The sequence below is a fragment of the Trachypithecus francoisi genome, unplaced genomic scaffold (genome assembly GCF_009764315.1).
Source record: "Trachypithecus francoisi isolate TF-2019V2 unplaced genomic scaffold, Tfra_2.0 Lachesis_group0, whole genome shotgun sequence".
In the NCBI taxonomy this organism is placed as follows: domain Eukaryota; kingdom Metazoa; phylum Chordata; class Mammalia; order Primates; family Cercopithecidae; genus Trachypithecus; species Trachypithecus francoisi.
In genome coordinates, this window is record NW_022681453.1 from 130,016,782 (window position 1) to 130,033,530 (window position 16,749).

General features: G+C 37.9%; 1 protein-coding gene across 5 annotated transcripts in view; it reads left to right on the top strand.

Annotated features, from left to right (window-relative positions):
- Positions 1–218: 218 nt before the first annotated feature.
- ATP11B (ATPase phospholipid transporting 11B (putative)) overlaps positions 219–16,749 on the top strand; it is a 134,828-nt gene continuing 118,297 nt past the window's right edge. For 4 of the 5 annotated variants that reach the window (XM_033211799.1, XM_033211800.1, XM_033211798.1 and 1 more), the window contains exon 1: positions 307–499. In XM_033211799.1, the coding sequence (XP_033067690.1) occupies positions 473–499 (27 nt within the window). In that variant the 5' untranslated portion in view covers positions 307–472. Of the gene's footprint in view, positions 500–16,749 lie in introns of all 5 variants that reach the window. The other variant, XM_033211797.1, reaches the window with a different exon arrangement.

Here is a 16,749-nt window from a genome sequence, read left to right on the forward strand (position 1 = left end):
CACGCTCGCTTCTTCCGGGACCCACAACACAGACCCCCACCCCCAGCTCGAAACCACGGCGGGGCACGCCAGGCCCCCTTCAGTCCGCCCATCCCCTTTCGTCACGTCCGGGGGAGGGCCGGGGTACCGGGGGCGGTCCCGGGTGGAGTCGGGGGGCTGGGCCGGGCGGGGCGGGGCGGAGGTGGGGTTGCAGGGGTGCTTTGGGTGACAACGGTCAGTAATGAAGGTGGCTGCGGCGCGGCGGCAGGCTCAGCTGCGCCGGGCGGGGGCGGCGCCGGGACCGCGCCTATAGGACTCGGGGCCGACGCCGCGGGATGGGGACGCGGCGCGGGGAGTGAGGCAGTGGCGGCGGCGGCGGTAAGCGGAACTTCGGCCCGAGGGGCTCGCCCGCTCCCGCCTCTGTCTTGTCCGCCTCCACCTGCAGCCCCGCGGCCCCCGCGCCCCGCGGGACCGGGACAGCGACGACGGGGGAATGTGGCGCTGGATCCGGCAGCAGCTGGTAGGTGCTCCCGTCCCTCCACCTCCGTTCGTCCGCCCCTGCGCGGCCTCTCGGCCCGGGGTGGCGGGGAAAGGCCGGCGGCGCCGAGCCGGGAGGCCAGGGCGCGGGCGCCCGGCTAGGCCGCAGCGGGGACGGGCGCGGGGCCCAGAGCCGGAGAAGCCCCGTGCGGCCCCCGCGCTCGTCTCGCCTCCAAGCCCGGGCCCCCGAGGCTGGCGCTTCTCCGTTACTTCCTCCCCCTTGCCGCTCCGGGGCGGCTGTGACCAGAGGAGGGAGTCCCGAGCGGAGTGGCGGTGCCCTCTGAGGAAACAGGGCGAGGGAGCTGAGCGAGAGTAGGTCTTGGGGAGATGAGAGAGGCGTGCGCTTCCTTCCTCGAACAATTTGGGACGTGTTTGGGTGAAGGGGAAGCGAAGAACCTGTCTTCTGCCCCCACTCGTCACGGACATCTGGAAGCGTGTCACGATTCAGAGCTGTGTTGATTCCCGAGGAGGAGGCTGTCGTAGGTAGTCTAACCCCCTCAGCGAGAGACGTTTCTCCCCAGGACCTGGAAAGGGGAAAGACTTCCAGCTCCTGGTCTAGCTTCGGAAACGATACGTACTGTCGTTTCCTTCCTACCTCGTCCTCACCCCACCCCGAGTGAAACTTTTCGAATGTGAACCTTACTTTTTTCCCGTTCTCCTCAAGGCAGTTTGAGCGAGACAGGTTTGGAAGGAACAGTTAACTCTCCAGTATTACTGGAACATCTGGACACCAACAACAAAAAATCTTAGAAAAGGGTGATTTGAGGCCTATAAGAAGTGCCACCTTTCCCAGAATTAATTCAAAGAGAAAAATCTTTTCTGCCTCCTGGCAGCTACAGCGCAGAAAGTACAGCACTAAGGCAGCTGTGACAATTAGGACAGAAATTGCCCCTGGCTGAGAAGCCTAACCTTATCTGTGTGATGAGGCCGGTTACTATTTAATTTCTAAATCGCATTAACTTAATGCTTCTACAAGTTAGTGTTTTCATTTGCTAATTCTAAAGGCAATGGTACCATTTAGTGAAACAGAAACTATTTTTGTGGGACGAAAGCATTGATACCTCTTTTTCCCTTCTGCTCTAGAAAAGCATTTTAACGTTAAGACCAATAAGTGTGGGGTTTCAGAGCCAGCCTTCTGTTACTTCGTTTTGCAGTGGGCATCATTCTCAAAAAAAAAAAGATTTATAAATAAGAACTGCCTACCACTCCCTCCTACAAATGTTGGCTCTCTATTTTTAGCATTGTAAATTCAGATATCCCAGATATATGCTTTATTAGGAAACCAAGCTAATGATGTCATTATAATACCATCTTGTTATAATACTTTGGATTTGTTGCCGTAAGCTGTAGCACAGTAATTTTACTCAGGAAGTTAATTATTGCAGGTTTGATCTTATGCTTTTGATTTGCCAAAGCTTCGTGTATAGAGGGCTGATTTACCTGCTGGTGTTTTTGTGTGGTAGGAAGATCATTTTAAAGTGGTTCTCTTGAAGCTTTTTAAAAATATATTGAGACATCCTTTCGCACTGTTAGATATTTTTTAGCCAGAATAAAATCCTGGTTGTATAACCACGCTCATCTTCAAGATAGAAAAGCTGATAATGTTTTTTAAAATGGCTTCAAATGAACACAGCTAAAAGGAAGGGCCGGAAGTTGTGTGTGGTTATTTTACAAGGCAGCCGTCTTCCAGGGATGGTTAACGAGTTGAACAAGTTGCTGTGCATAAAAAATGCTATCTCTGACATTTAGTTGCTCACCTCACTGGCTTTAAGTTATCAGATCCTCTACATATGTAATCATACCTGGGCCAGCGTAGGACTTTGTGTTTCTGGTTAAGTTTGTATGGTCACGTAAAGTAAACATCAAGGACACTGGATACAGAGTAAGGAAAGTATATTTTACTATCCCAGTCATAAACAGCTATTCTAGTTATTGCACCAGGAATTATTCAACCCAGGTGAAAGCTAGTTTAGATTATACTTCCATTGGCTTAATGGATTGAATCACCATGACTTTCAGCAATGGGTTTATTTTAAAATTCAGATAAATAGGACAAATTTGGGAAAATTGACAAGCAAATCCTAAGGACAGGTTGGAGTTATAAGCATATTTAATTCATTATATGAATCTCGATTTTCAACTAAGGTTGTCTCAAAAAAAGTTGTCCTTTTATTAAAGAAACAACACCTGTGCTCTAGTAATTTCTTTTTAATTAAAAAAAAGTGTGACTCCTTATGATGCCAGAGTATTTTCACTACTTGAAAAGATGGAAAAAACCAGAGGGTTGACAGAAGCTTGATCTTTTCTATTGGGAAAGTAGACTGAAAATGAAAAAGATTGGAATATGCTTTTCTTTTTTGTTTTTGTTTTTTGGCACACAATGTTAAAGTTATTTTACACTAAAAATTCTCTTATGGTGTCTTTGTGGTACAGTTAGTATTATTCAAAGTGCACTCATTTTCAATAGCATATTTGATGTGTTAACTCATTAGAGATGACAATACCTTGATTGCAATTATGGAAATGCCATTAGCTACTCACTGTATTCTAATATTTTGACCTGTGTGGTAGCCATTAGCCACAAGTGGCCATTAAAATTAAAATTTGAACCACATGTGACTATTAAAATTAAAATTAGAATTCATATGTCTATTGGCTGCCATTGGCTACCATATTGGACCATTAATATTTTCATTATCACAGAAAATTGTAGTGGACAGCACCAAGTTAGGCTTTTAAATGAAAGTCTCTGTCAGTACACATTTGAATGTAATAAAGCACTTGCTGTGTGCTGGTATTAAAATATGCTGAATACTGGGGGTACAAATGTTGGTCAGGGTCACACTTACTCTACATGAGTAGACATTGGGTACATGTTGCTGAACAAATAATAGATGAGGAAAGAAAGAGTGAATCTGTAGTGTTGTTTCTGTGTTTGGAGACAAAAGTGACAAAATTTAAGATTGACTAGCCCAGAAAAAAGTTAGAAAATAAGTAATTACACAAAAACAATATTACTAGGATAACTGTTTCTTAAATTGTTCCATAAATGTAAACCCTTTAGATTGTATTGGTGATGGTGGTAGGAGGCTGCTAAAATTGTCTTCTGATTAACTGAGAAAAATGAGGAGGTCTTAATCTGAACTCACTCAACACTGTTCTTTCTCACACTCACCAAACTTGCTTATATTGGTACTTAATTCTTCCCTTCTTTCCCACAATCACAAGGAAGATGCAACCCTCTTTTCCAAGATAACAATTCCACTTAAGCTCTTGATCCTTTACTTTCATACTGCTGTCCGTACTCCATCAGTTATTGTTAGTATGTTTCTTTTCTTTCTCTTTTCTCTTGTGAACATGTTCAAGCCTCTCTCTGCTACTTTTTCCTGTACCTGTAACTGCCAAATTATTTTTAATTTTCTGAAAAACAGATCTATTCTATAAAACTATGCTGGCTGATATATTTGAAATGTGGCTGGTTTGAGTAGAGTTATTCTTACATATAAAATACACATTGGATTTCAAAAACAGTATTAAAAAATGTGAAACCTGGCTGGGCACGGTGGGTCATGCCTGTAATCTCAGCACTTTGGGAGGCCGAGACAGGCAGATCACCTGAAGTCAGGAGTTCAAGACCAGCCTGGCTAACATGATGAAACCCTGTCTCTACTAAAAATCCAAAAATTTGCCTGGCATGGTGGTGGGCACCTGTAATTGCAGGTACTCAGGAGGCTGAAGCAGGAGAATCGCTTGAACCTGGGAGGCAAAGGTTGCAGTAAGCCAAGATCACTCCACTAGACTCCAGCCTGGGTGACAGAGAGAGACTCTGTCTCAAAAAAAAAAAAAAAACTCATTTTTTTATTAGTCACATGTTGAAATATTATAATTCTTTGGATATATAGGTAAAGTAAAATAAATTTTTAGAATTTTATGTGTTTCTTTTTACTTTTTTTTAAGTGGTTAGAAATTTTAAAGTTACCTACGTGACTTGCATCTGTGACTCATGTTCTGTTTCTATTAGTGCTGCTATATAACATTAAAAGTGAATTTCTGTATCCTGGTAAGCATAGTGAGATCCCATCTCTAGGGAAGAAAAAAAAATTAGCTGGACATTGTGGTACTGACCTGTAGTCTCAGCTGCTTGGAAGGTTAAGGTGGGAAGATACTTGAGCCAAGGAGTTTGAGGCTGCAGTGAGCCATGATCGTGCCACTGCACTCTAGCCTGGGTGACAGAGTGAAACCCTGTCTGAAAAGAATAGTGAGCTCCTGTTTTTACAGAACGCATTATGGAAGTCTAGATATCTCACTTACTAGACTAGACTAGGATAAGAACCATATCTTACTTGTGTTTATATTCCTTACACTCAAGACAGCAGTTGGCCCATTGTAGGTAAATGTTGGTTGAATAAATGAATGAGTGAGTATCAAATCTAATTCAGCATCAGTTTGAAAATACCTGCTTTCTTTGCCTCTTTTCCAAGGAATGAATGAAGGAATTGAAAAAGGAAGCACTGGCCTATGGTGGTATTTTTTTTGTGGTTAAGTCTTAACCTCAATAATTAATGTTTAAGAACCTAGATCTGTGAATATGTGCTGCTTTATCTCAATTTTCAGACATATATTCTTAGATACCCACTTTTGCATTTGGTTAGGAAGAGGATAGAGCTTTAGAGGAATCTCAGGTATTCCCAGCAACACTGAAGTAGGGACCTTGCTCCAGATCCTCTAAAGAGCCTTATGATTACCATTATTGTCATTAAATGTTTTCTAGACCCGTGCTATTCAACATGGTATCCACATATGGCTGTCAAAATGTAGGCACTTGAAATGTATCTACTCTGAATTGAGATGTGTGTGAATGAAATACACAATGGATCTTGAAGACTTAGTTTGGAAAAAGGATGTAAAATATCTCATTCATTTTCTAATTGATTACATGTTGAAATTATATTGGGTTATATAAATACACATATATTGGGTTAAATATTAAATGTTACTTGTTTATTTTTACCTTTTTTTAAATGTGGAAACTAAGAAAATTAACATATGTGGCTTAGGTCATATTTCTGTTTGACAGCATTGTTTTAGATTATGGTAACAATATATAATGTCTGGCATAGGCAGATTCAAGAAAGTTTTTGATTCTAAGGACTTTCTGATTTTACCCAGGCTTTTTTTCTGTGAGTTTTCTGTTGACTGCTGTAGGGTTCTAGATTTAGCCATGCTGTTTATTCTTCATTTTGTTCCTGCAGTTATCTGAGTGCTGATCATTCTAAGCAAGAGAATATTCATGATTAGCTTAGTTTTTGCTAGAAATGGGCATTTTTTTATTGTTTAATTTTAATTTTTTTATTCTCAAAAGGAAGTAAACATGTATTTTTTTAAAATATCAAAATGAAACTCAAGATTTGAGTTTATAAACATAGTTGAAAGATTTCATTCTCAGGTAGTCTTCATTTTGCTTTTCTTCCTGGAGTTTCTCTGTTATAAAATTTAGTATAAGAAAAACATTCTAGGCCAGGTGTGGTGGCTCAAACCTGTAACTTCAACACTTTGGGAGACACACCCGGAGGATTGTTTTGGGCCAGGAGTTTAAGGCCAGACTGGGCAACATAGTGAGACCCTGTGTCTACAAAAATTAAAAATTAGCTGGGCATGGTGGTGCCTGCCTTTAGTCCCAGCTACTTGGGAGACTGAGGCAGGAGTATCGCTTGAACACAGGAGTTCAAGGGGGCACTGAGCTATTACTGTGCCAGTGCATTCCAGCCTGGATGACAGAGTGAGACTGTGTCTCTAAAAAATAAAAAAAGAAAGAAACAAAAACATTCTTAATTGGATATTTATATGGGAAATACTAGGAGACTTATTTTTAACAAGTTAGAAAATATATATGTAATTTTTTTTTGAAATAAGGCCTCACTTTGTCTCCCAGGCTGGAGTGCAGTGGTGTGATCACAGCTCACCGCAACCCCAAACTCCTGGGCTCAAGTGATCCTCCTCAGCCTCCTGAGTAGCCAGGACTTCAGGCATTTGCTGCCACACCCAGCTAATTAAAAAAAAAAAAAAGAATTTGTAGAGATGGGGTCTCACTATGTTGCCCAAGCTGGTCTCAAACTCCTGGCCTCAAGCAGTCCTCCTGTCTCAGCCTCCCAAAGTGCTGAGGTTACAGGTGTGAGCCACTGTGCCCAGACAATGTTTGTATTTAATTCTTTTGCATATGTAGTTATAATGCATTTAGTAAACATTCACCTGTATTGGGAATGACATGCACTGAATTTCTTTACTTCTCAGCACTTGGGAATGGCTCTGAGGGAACTATTTGACTCTTGGGTGTGCTTAGGAGAAACCTAGAACACTAAAATTTTTTTGCTGACTGGCTCACTTAAAATTGTACAGTTTTTAATTTTCTTATTTTCTTATCCTATACATGGTATTGGCAAATTCTTTTGAATTTTTTTTTTTTTTCTTTTTTTGAGACAGTCTCGCTTTGTCGCCCAGGCTGGAGTGCAGTAGTGCAATCTTGGCTCACTGCAACCTCCGCCCCCCGGAGAATCAGGCGATTCTCCTGCCTCAGCCTCCTGAGTAGCTGGGATTATAGGCACGTCCCACCACATCCAACTGATTTTTTGTATTTTTAGTAGAGATAGGGTTTTGCCACGTTGGCCAGGCCAGTCTCGAACCCCGGACCTCAGGTGATCCACCCACTTTGGCCTCCCAGAGTGCTGGGATTACAGGTGTGAGCCATCCCACCAGGCCTTCCTTTGGAATTTTTAGGATGTAGTCTGTCCTCCTTAACATTAAGTTATAGCTTATGCAGATAATCATACTTGTTTCTCTTTAAAACTATTAGATTATCCAAAATTTAGATGAAATATCAAGTTAAGGATATTAATTAGTTAAGCTGTGTCTGTCTCCACATTTTAATTGGAAGTGGAGTGCCCCTCAGGAAAGGAGGATGAATAGGATGATATGCATCGTTATCAACCATTCATTCATTCCCCTACATTTTGGAAAAGTTAGGAACAGAAACAGAGGTTGTATATATGTAGCTTATTCTTACTGTGTGAAGCCGGTAAAGCTGGTACAGGTTATTTTTAATTCTTTCTTTAAGCATTACGTTACAGAAAATTTCAATCACATACAAAAGTAGAGAAAATGGTATAATGAGCCCCTTTATGTTATAAAGTTGGGCAAATGGTATAATTTATCCTTTACCCAACTTTTATAATTATCGGCACATGACCAATCTTGTCTTATCTGTTCCCCCCACCCACTATCCTCACTCCCTTTAGTTATTTTGAAGCAAATCCTAGACATTATATAATTTTACCCATAAATATTTTTGTATTTATCTCCAAAATTGCTTCTTCCTTTCCTTCCATTCTCAAATTCTTATTTTTACAAGTGTAGAAATTTTATGTCAGTTACATCGGTGATTATTAATATAAGTTCATGTAAAACTCTCTCCTTAACTTGATTTAATTCAGTTATATTAATAACAAAAGGTATATGCATAATATATATTGCTAATAAATTTGTCAAGACTCTGTCAAATTCTAAGCAGAAGATGTAGTTCTTCAAAAGTCAGCTGCTCTTTTTCTGTGGATACATCTGTAGGGAGAAGAAATCAAAGAAATACATGAATCCAAAAATGCTTTGCTTTAAAACATAATGTTGTGCACCATAAATATACAAAATTTTTGTCCATTTTTAAAAAATGCATTTTAAAAAGTGTTTTACTTATAACATGAATGCATTTAAGTGTTTGGGGAGCAAATCATATCTCCCTTTTCGTTGTTGCTAAAAATGATATATCCAGAACCGTTTCTCTCTTTTCTCTGCCACCACCCGTGACTAGCTTTCTCTTACCTAAATCATTGCAAAAGCTTCCTAGTTCATCTCATTGTTTCTCCCTTTCTGTCTTTGCAGTCTGTTTTCAATATACCTACCAGAGTGATCTTATTGAACAGGTTAGATCATATGATTCCTCTGCCTAAGATTTTCCAGTTGCTTCCTCTTTTGTTCAGAGTAAAAGCCAAAGTCTCTGCTTGCTTCAGAGTAAAAGCCAAAGTCTCTGCTTGATCTGTATCCCAACCCCTACACTTCTTCCAATTCATTTCTCATCCTCCTTCACTCTTCTCTCACTCTTTGTTCACACTAGCCTTATTGCATCAGAAGTCCCAGGCATACTTCAGTTTTAGAATGTTTGTCCTGACTGTTACTACCTCTACCTGGAATGTTCTTCCTACAGACATCTGCTGGCTCCTTTGCTCCTTTCAAGTCTTTATTCAAATATTGCCTTATTCGTGAGTGAACCTTTTTCCAGCCATTCAGTATAATGTTCTGACCCTCCCCAATACTTCCCCGTTGCCTTTCCTTGCTTGATTTCTCAGAAGTTAACACTGTTTAACCTACTCCAAAACTTACTTGTCTCGTTTATCTCAGGAAAGAAGGGATTTTGTCTGCTTTGGTTTTGTTTTCCATTTAACAAAAGCTATTTCTCAACTCTGCATCCTCTTTTAGGTGACACCATTTCTTTCCCATGCCGTGAATTCACTCATTTTCTGTAAGTGAATTAATTTTCTGTGATAGCATGTTTGTTGCTAAGTTTTGGAACTACCAAAATGAAGTAATCCCTGCCCCAGCCAATCTTCTGGGGGGGGTTCTTCTTTTCTAATGTGTGTTGGGATTGTTGCCAATTTTTTCCTGTTACAAAAAGTGTTACAATGACTATTATTGTTTGTTTATTAATTTATTTATTTTGAAGTGAAATACTAGAAGTGGAATTGCTGGGTCATGGGTTATGTACATTATGACTGTTACTAAATATTGCCAAAGTATTTTCTAAAACAGAGTTCTCCTTTCCCTACATCTTGCTCAACACTTTGTTCTGTCAGACTTGAAAAAATGTACCAGTCTGATGGGTGTGAAACAGTGTCTCATTTTGTTCTAATTTGCATTTTCTTGATTGCTAGTGAGATGCAGGTATCCTCAGTTTCATTCGTATGAATAGATTGCCAATTTTCCATTGGGTAGTTTGGCCTTTCCTTGTTCTTGTTATAGCCTGGATGCTAATTTTTTGTTATATATGTTGTAAATATCTTCTAGTCTGTCCCTTGTATTTAATTTTGTTTATGGTATCTTTTTTATACAGAAATTTTAAATTTATTTGTAGGTAAATTTATTAGGCATATGATTTCTGCTTTTTATGACATATTTGACAATTCCTTTCTTATACTAGGATCATAAAGCTGTTTCTCTAGCATTATCTTCAAATTGTTTTAAAATTTAGTTTTTCAACATTTAGATCTTTAAAGATACCTGGAATCAATTTTTGTGTATGGAATTTTGTGTAGGGAATTTGTTTTCTCCCATATAGAAAGTTGTGTCAATGCTGTTTATTGAATGAGGCATCCTTCCTCCACAAGTCTGTGTTGTTTGCCTTCTCTGTCATAAATGACACATTTACGACACATACCAGCATTCTCTTTCACATACTCTGTTATATACCAGCATTCTCTTTCATATACCTTGGTCTCATTCTAGATTCTCTATTCCGTTTCATTCATTTGTTGGTACACAAATAATGCTCTGTCTTAATTATAGTATTTTAATGATAAGTCTTGGTATTTGGCAGGCAGAACCCCCATCTTCTTTTTTTTTTTTCTTTTTAGAATTATATTGACTTTTATTCTTCCATATGCCACTTACTGTGTTTGTCAAACTCCATGGAAAATCATTCTAGATTTTGATTAGCTTTGCATTGAAGTTAAGTTTCTTCATATTTTTCCCTTTGATGATTATAAGCTGTGGATTGTATTTTCATTTTTATTTATTTTTCTAGTTATGCCTATAGTCATTGAGCATCTCTATACATCTACAAATAACATAAGAATTTAGATTTTTTAACTCCAGTGTTCTTTCTCATCTTCCGCATTACAATTGCATAGTAGTTTAGTTCTATTTTTTTCTCTTTTACCAGCTTTATTGAGCTACAACTCACATCCCATACAATTTACCCATTTAAAGTATATGTTTCAATTTTTTTCTAGTGTATTCATAGGTTGGTGTAACCATCACCACACTCTAATTTTAGAACATTTTTTCTTCCCAAAAAAAACTCCATGCTCATTAACTCTCATTCCCCATGTTCCCAAACTCCAAGCCCCCAGCCTAAATCAACCACTTTCTGTTTCTAGATTTGCCTACTCTAAACATTTTATATAAATATCATCATAACAATATGTGGTATTTTGTAACAGTGTTCTTTCACCTAGCATAATGTTTTCAAGATTCTTCTATGTTGTAGCATGTATCACTACTTCATTTCTTTTTATTGCCAAATAATACTCAATTTTATGGATATACTGCATTTTTTTATTCATCCATCAATTCATGGACGTTTGGGTTGTTTCTGCCTTTTGGGTATTATCACCATTCATCTGTAAGTTGTTATGTAGATGTGTATTTTCATCTGGGCTTATACCTAAAGAGTAGACTTTTATTGGGTCGGATAGTAACTCTGTTTTTAACTTTGTGAGGAATTGCCAAAGTGCTTTTCAAACTATCTGGACCATTTTACATTCCCACTAGCAATGTATGAGGGTTCCAATGTCTTCATATCCTTGCCAACACTTACTTTTGTCTGTCTTTTTGATTGTAGTCATCCTAGTGGGTATGAATAGTATCTTACTGTGATTTTGGTTTGTGCTTCCCTAATGACTAATGCTGTCCAGTTTTTTTAATATATATACCCCATTTGTGTAGTATTTTTGGAGAAATGCCTATTCAGATATTTTGCTTTTTTTTTCTCTTTTTTTCTTTTGAGACGGAGTTTCACTCTTGTTGCCCAGGCTGGAATGCAATGGTGCGATCTCGGCTCATGGCAACCTCCGCCTCCCAGGTTCAAGTGATTCTCCTGCCTCAGCCTCCCGAGTAGCTGGGATTACAGGTGCGTGCCACCAGCCCAGCCAATTTTTTTTTGTTTGTTTGTATTTTTAGTAGGGATGGGGTTTCTCCATGTTGGTCAGACTGGCCTTGAACTCCTAACCTCAGGTGATACGCCTGCCTTGGCCTCCCAAAGTGCTGGGATTATAGGTGTGAGCCACTGCGCCTGGCCACTTATTTTTAATTGGGTTATTTCTTGTGTTTTTTAAAAAATTCTTGAGTTGTAAGACTTCTTTATATATTCCAGATATAAGACCTTTATGAGATATGTGATTTGCAAATATTTTCTCCCATAATGTGGGTTGTAGTCCTTCTTTTTAAACTCAACGTTTTTTTAACATTAATTTTTAATTAATATGGTAATTTTGATTTAGCACAAGGATTTAGTGATATCTTTTACTCATTATTGTTTCTTGCATACCACCTCTTTCTTCTGGATTTAATTTTATTCTTGCTGAAATAACTTCTTCAGTTGTTTTTAAGCAAGGGTTCATGAGTGGTAATGTTTTTATTTCATAGTCACTATGGAATGCGAATTTAGCTAGATACAGAATTCTAGATTAATAGTTACTTTAGCTCTATATATTGGAGATACTGCTTACTTTCTGACATTTATAATTGCTGGTATGAAATATGCTTTTAATCTAATTGTCATTGCTTTGTTGGTAATATCTTTCACATTATTTTTAAGATTATCTCTTTGTCCTTGATATTTTGTAATTTTACTATGATATATCCATCATGTTTTTTCATATTATTTTTCCTGCTCTGCATTTGTGTGTGCTTTCAATCTGAAGACTATACAGTTCAGAAAAATTTTTAGCCATTTTTTCTTTAAAATATTATTTCTCAGCCTTTAGTTTTCTCATTCTGGAACTCTTGCTTGACATATGTTGAAGCCTCTTAATTTGTCCTCTATGGCTCTTTTCTTATTCTCGTCTCATTTTCTATCTGCTGTTTTCAGTGGAAATTTTGTATTTCTAGCTTCAAGTCCACCAATTCTCTTGTTTTTACTGAGGAGTTTATCCTCTCTTCTGAATTTTTACTTAAATGACAATTTCTCATTTTCAGTGTCTATTATTGGACCTTGTTCATTTCTGTCTGCTTTTTCTGCATATGTGCCTGACTTGTTTCATAATTTTTCATTAAAAATATTATTCCATTATTCCTTTGGAGATCTTAAACATACTTATTTTAAAGGTACCCAGCTTTTTCCAGCCTTCTTTCAAAGATGGAAGCAAGCCTGGACCCAAGCACAATACTGTTAATTGAACCTGACTCTAGAACCCTGGTGCAAAGGGGGATACTGCTGATTCTTACCCGGCTATTCTTATCCTATAGGAGTTGAACTTCAGACTGCTTATTTCCACACTGAGAGTCCCAGAGGCTCAGCCCCTGATGACAGAAATGATTATCTTATGTTAAGCTTGGCTAAGTATTAATTAAAAAGAAAAATAAAAAGACTATCTGTCTTTGCTTTTGTGAAGTAAAGGGAACAGTTCAAAATGTAGACCTTCCCAAAGCCAATAGCCAATTAATGTCACAGCCAGGACTCGAACCTAGAGAGTTTTTCCAGGGAGTTTAGTAGTTTGGAATAGAATTAGCTGTAGTGGGAATAATGAAATAGCAGTAGCTTCCACCATTACCTCTTAAATCTGCCTGAAAGTGAGGTAAGACTACAGAATGCATTAGGGGAAGGAATATCTAGCAGTGGTATTCTGGAGATGGTGGTGACAAGTTTGTAGAGGAAAAAGAAAAAGAGTAATCAAGAGTTTCTGTAGTCCAGACATGGCCATTCTCAATGTGAAATATATTTTAGTAGTTAGGCCTGGCTTATATCTTAATGTATGTCTCCTCTTACAAATGTTGTATAGTGTAAATGGCAATGTGTACATTGATTTTAAACAGTGTGGCAAATTATTTTTTAGAGTTTTTGAAAGTTTTTAATTCCTTGGGAGCTCAAAAATTATTTTGATGTTTGAGAAATTTGTGACCTTGAAATAGAAATTAGAAATGCAGCAAAAAGATAAGGTGGTTGCCCATTTTTAATAATAGCTTTTATCATATCCATAAGGAAATTATGCCATACTTTTAAATCTATTAAGATTATATTTTATAATAGTCTGTAGGAAAATAAGTGAGTCATGTATAATTTAATACTATCTTAGTCAAAATTGTACTCATTCTACATAATATTTTACTTTTTGTGCTTATTAAAAGGGCTTTTTAAAAAAATGAATTCTATTCAGGGGAGGGGCGTGGTTTTCTCATTTTGGTATTTCCATAGTTCCAAGCGTATTACCTTGCTCATGGTATTTATAAATTGAATTATAAGATGAAATACTAAGTGGCGTGATACTTCAGAATGATCAAACATTTTAACTTAAATTTGGTACAGAGCCTAGCAGAGCAGCAAACACATTTTTCTTTTTAAGTGTTACACATTGGTATTGTAAGATTTTGCTTGGAAGAGTCTTCTGAAATGAGTGTAATTGGCAGGTAAAGCTTGAGCACAATATAGTAAGTTCAAGTCTTAATCATGTTACTTCGAAAATTGTTTCTTTTTCACCTCCTGAACTATAAGAGGAATGTAGATGTTCTTGCTTATCTTAGCTCTACACTATGCTCTTCAATGTACAATAAGTTCAGAAACAGTGAGAATGAGCCTGATTGTTTACTGTGGAGAGACTGTAAAGTAGTTCTCTACTCTTGTGTTTTCCTGTTGAACTTCCAAAGTGTTGTAAAGGAATTGGTTTCTAACTTGGATATGTAGGAGACCCTCATACTTTGTGGATCCAAATCTTTATGCGAAGTTAAAAGGAATTGATGCAGTGCTAACCTGCCAATGTTGATCAACTTTTTTTCCAGCATATATTTGTAGTATTTTTTTAAAAAGAGGGAAAAGCTGAAGTATCTTAGGAATTTAATATGAGAAAGGGAAAGTCAAAATTTCTAAAGAATGCTTTTAACAGTTTTTTTTAGTTGGTAGTCTCCCAGGCCATGGGTTCCGTAATGATGATGTTTCATGTAGATTGAGATAAAGCTCTCAGTGGTCTATGGCAAAAAGAGAAAAATGAGGTCAGTGTAATCTGTGTGTTTGCATAAATTTATAGATGTGCTTATTTTTGAGTAATTTTTTAACATTTTAAATATAAACTTTATTTTAAAATGGTTTTTGGTTAACAAAAAAGTTGCAAATATAGTAGAGAGGATTCCTGTACCCTCTTCTCCCACCCAGTTTCTCTTATTGTTAACATCTTATATTATATGCTGTGTTTGTTACACCAGTATTGATGTGTTATTATTTTACGCCATACTTTATTGGAATTTTATTAGTTTTTTCCTAATTTCCCTTTTCTGGTTTAGTTTCTCAGACTTTTTAAAGTCTTAGATTGTTTCCTTTGCTTTCTTTTTTCTTAATATTCTTGGTTGGAAAAATAAAAAGTTGGGACCCCTATGCCAGTTTCCTAATTTAAAAAGTTTTACCAATCTGTAAAATCCAGAACTGTTCGCTCCTATAGGAGATTAAAAAAATAGAAATCCAAAACTCTGAGAACCAATGCCTTTGGTTGTTAGAAGTCAGTGTGATAACCATTAACAATTAAAGACTCTAAGTTTCCTAATTACTTTTTATTTATATTCTATTTTATCTATTTTAATTATTTTATTTTATTGAGATGGAGTTTTGCTCTGTCGCCCAGGCGGGAGTGCAATGGTGCCATCTCTGCTTACTGCAACCTCTGCCTCCTGGGTTCAAGCGATTCTCCTGCCTCAGCCTCCCAAGTAACTGGGACTACAGGCACGCCACCACGCCTGGCTAATTTTTGTATTTTTAGTAGAGACAGGGTTATGCCATGTTGGCCAGGCCGTTCTTGAACTCCTGGCCTCAAATGATCTGCCTGCCTCAGCTTCCCAAAGTGCTGGAATTATAGGCATGAGCCACCACACCCTGCCCGCTCTGTACACTAACAGGCAATTCTGTACACATCCTTTACTTGAACTGTCACCATTTTTCTTGCTGGGTTCCAAAAGTCCAGCCCTCTTTTCTAAGCTCTAAACAAGTATATCCAGTTGCTTACCAGATTGTTAGATATCCATGCTAGTTGTCTCACATTTGAAACAGAAAACAATTCTAATTTGATCTTAAGTATTTGAGATGAAATAGCTTAAGGCATAAATCACTAAGATTTCATTGATTCCATATGGGCAGGGACTAAGTCATGTGTTTCTTTCATCATCGTTAGTCCTTAGGACACTACAAAGCACATAGTAAGTATTCAGTAAGTATTCTTTGATTGGTTTCTAAAGTACATTTTTAAAAAATTGAATACAGGAAGATATTAGAAGGCAAGAATTGCAGATCAGCGGTAGAATTTTCATAGTTATTATACAGGGTAAATGAGCTGCTTTTGGAAATAACTGAAAATAAGCTAAAATTCTTTTGTTTTCCAAAAATACATTTTCAGCCGGTCACGGTGGCTCATGCACTTTGGGAAGCCGAGGCAGGCGGATCACTTGAGATCAGGAGTTCAAGACCAGCCTGGCCAACGTGGTGAAACCCCGTCTCTATTAAAAATACAGAAGATAGCTGGGCATCGTGGTGGGTGCCTGTAATCCCAGCTACTCAGGAGGCTGAGACAGGAGAATTGCTTGAACCCAGGAGGCGGAGGTTGCAGTGAGCCAAGATGGTGCCACTACACTCCAGCCTGAGCGATGGAACAAGACTCCACCTCAAAATAAATAAATAAATAAATACATTTTTCAGAATTATGTTAGTGTGATCCAGTGATGCTAAATAATCATTTCTCTACTTAAAGTTTACTTTTCATAGCATTAGTTTAGGATTTACTGAGTCTTTTTTTACTTTTTTCCCTGTGTAGGCATGCTTTACTTTCTTTTGAAGCATGTTTCCCAGGTTCTTGATAACACATTTCTGACATATAAAATTAGACAATTGTGTATCTTCCTCCCACCCTACTTTTTTCTACCTTTGTTTCTATTCTTATCTAAATAAATAGGATTCACGTAGCATCTTTATTCTTTGACCTCAGTAGGTTTTTGTGCTGTTACTGTTGAGAATATTTTTACCTATACTTTATCCTATTTTTAAATCTGTAGTTGGAAATATTTGTTGTACAGTAGTTTCCTGGTGTGAATACTGTCTGTACTGCTCATGTGAGATAAGCAGCACCTTCTAACTTAAGAGATAGTGAATACTTGTGGTGTAACTTACATTTTAGCATCCAAGTACATAGTTGATTCTCAACCCTGTCAGACATATTTCCC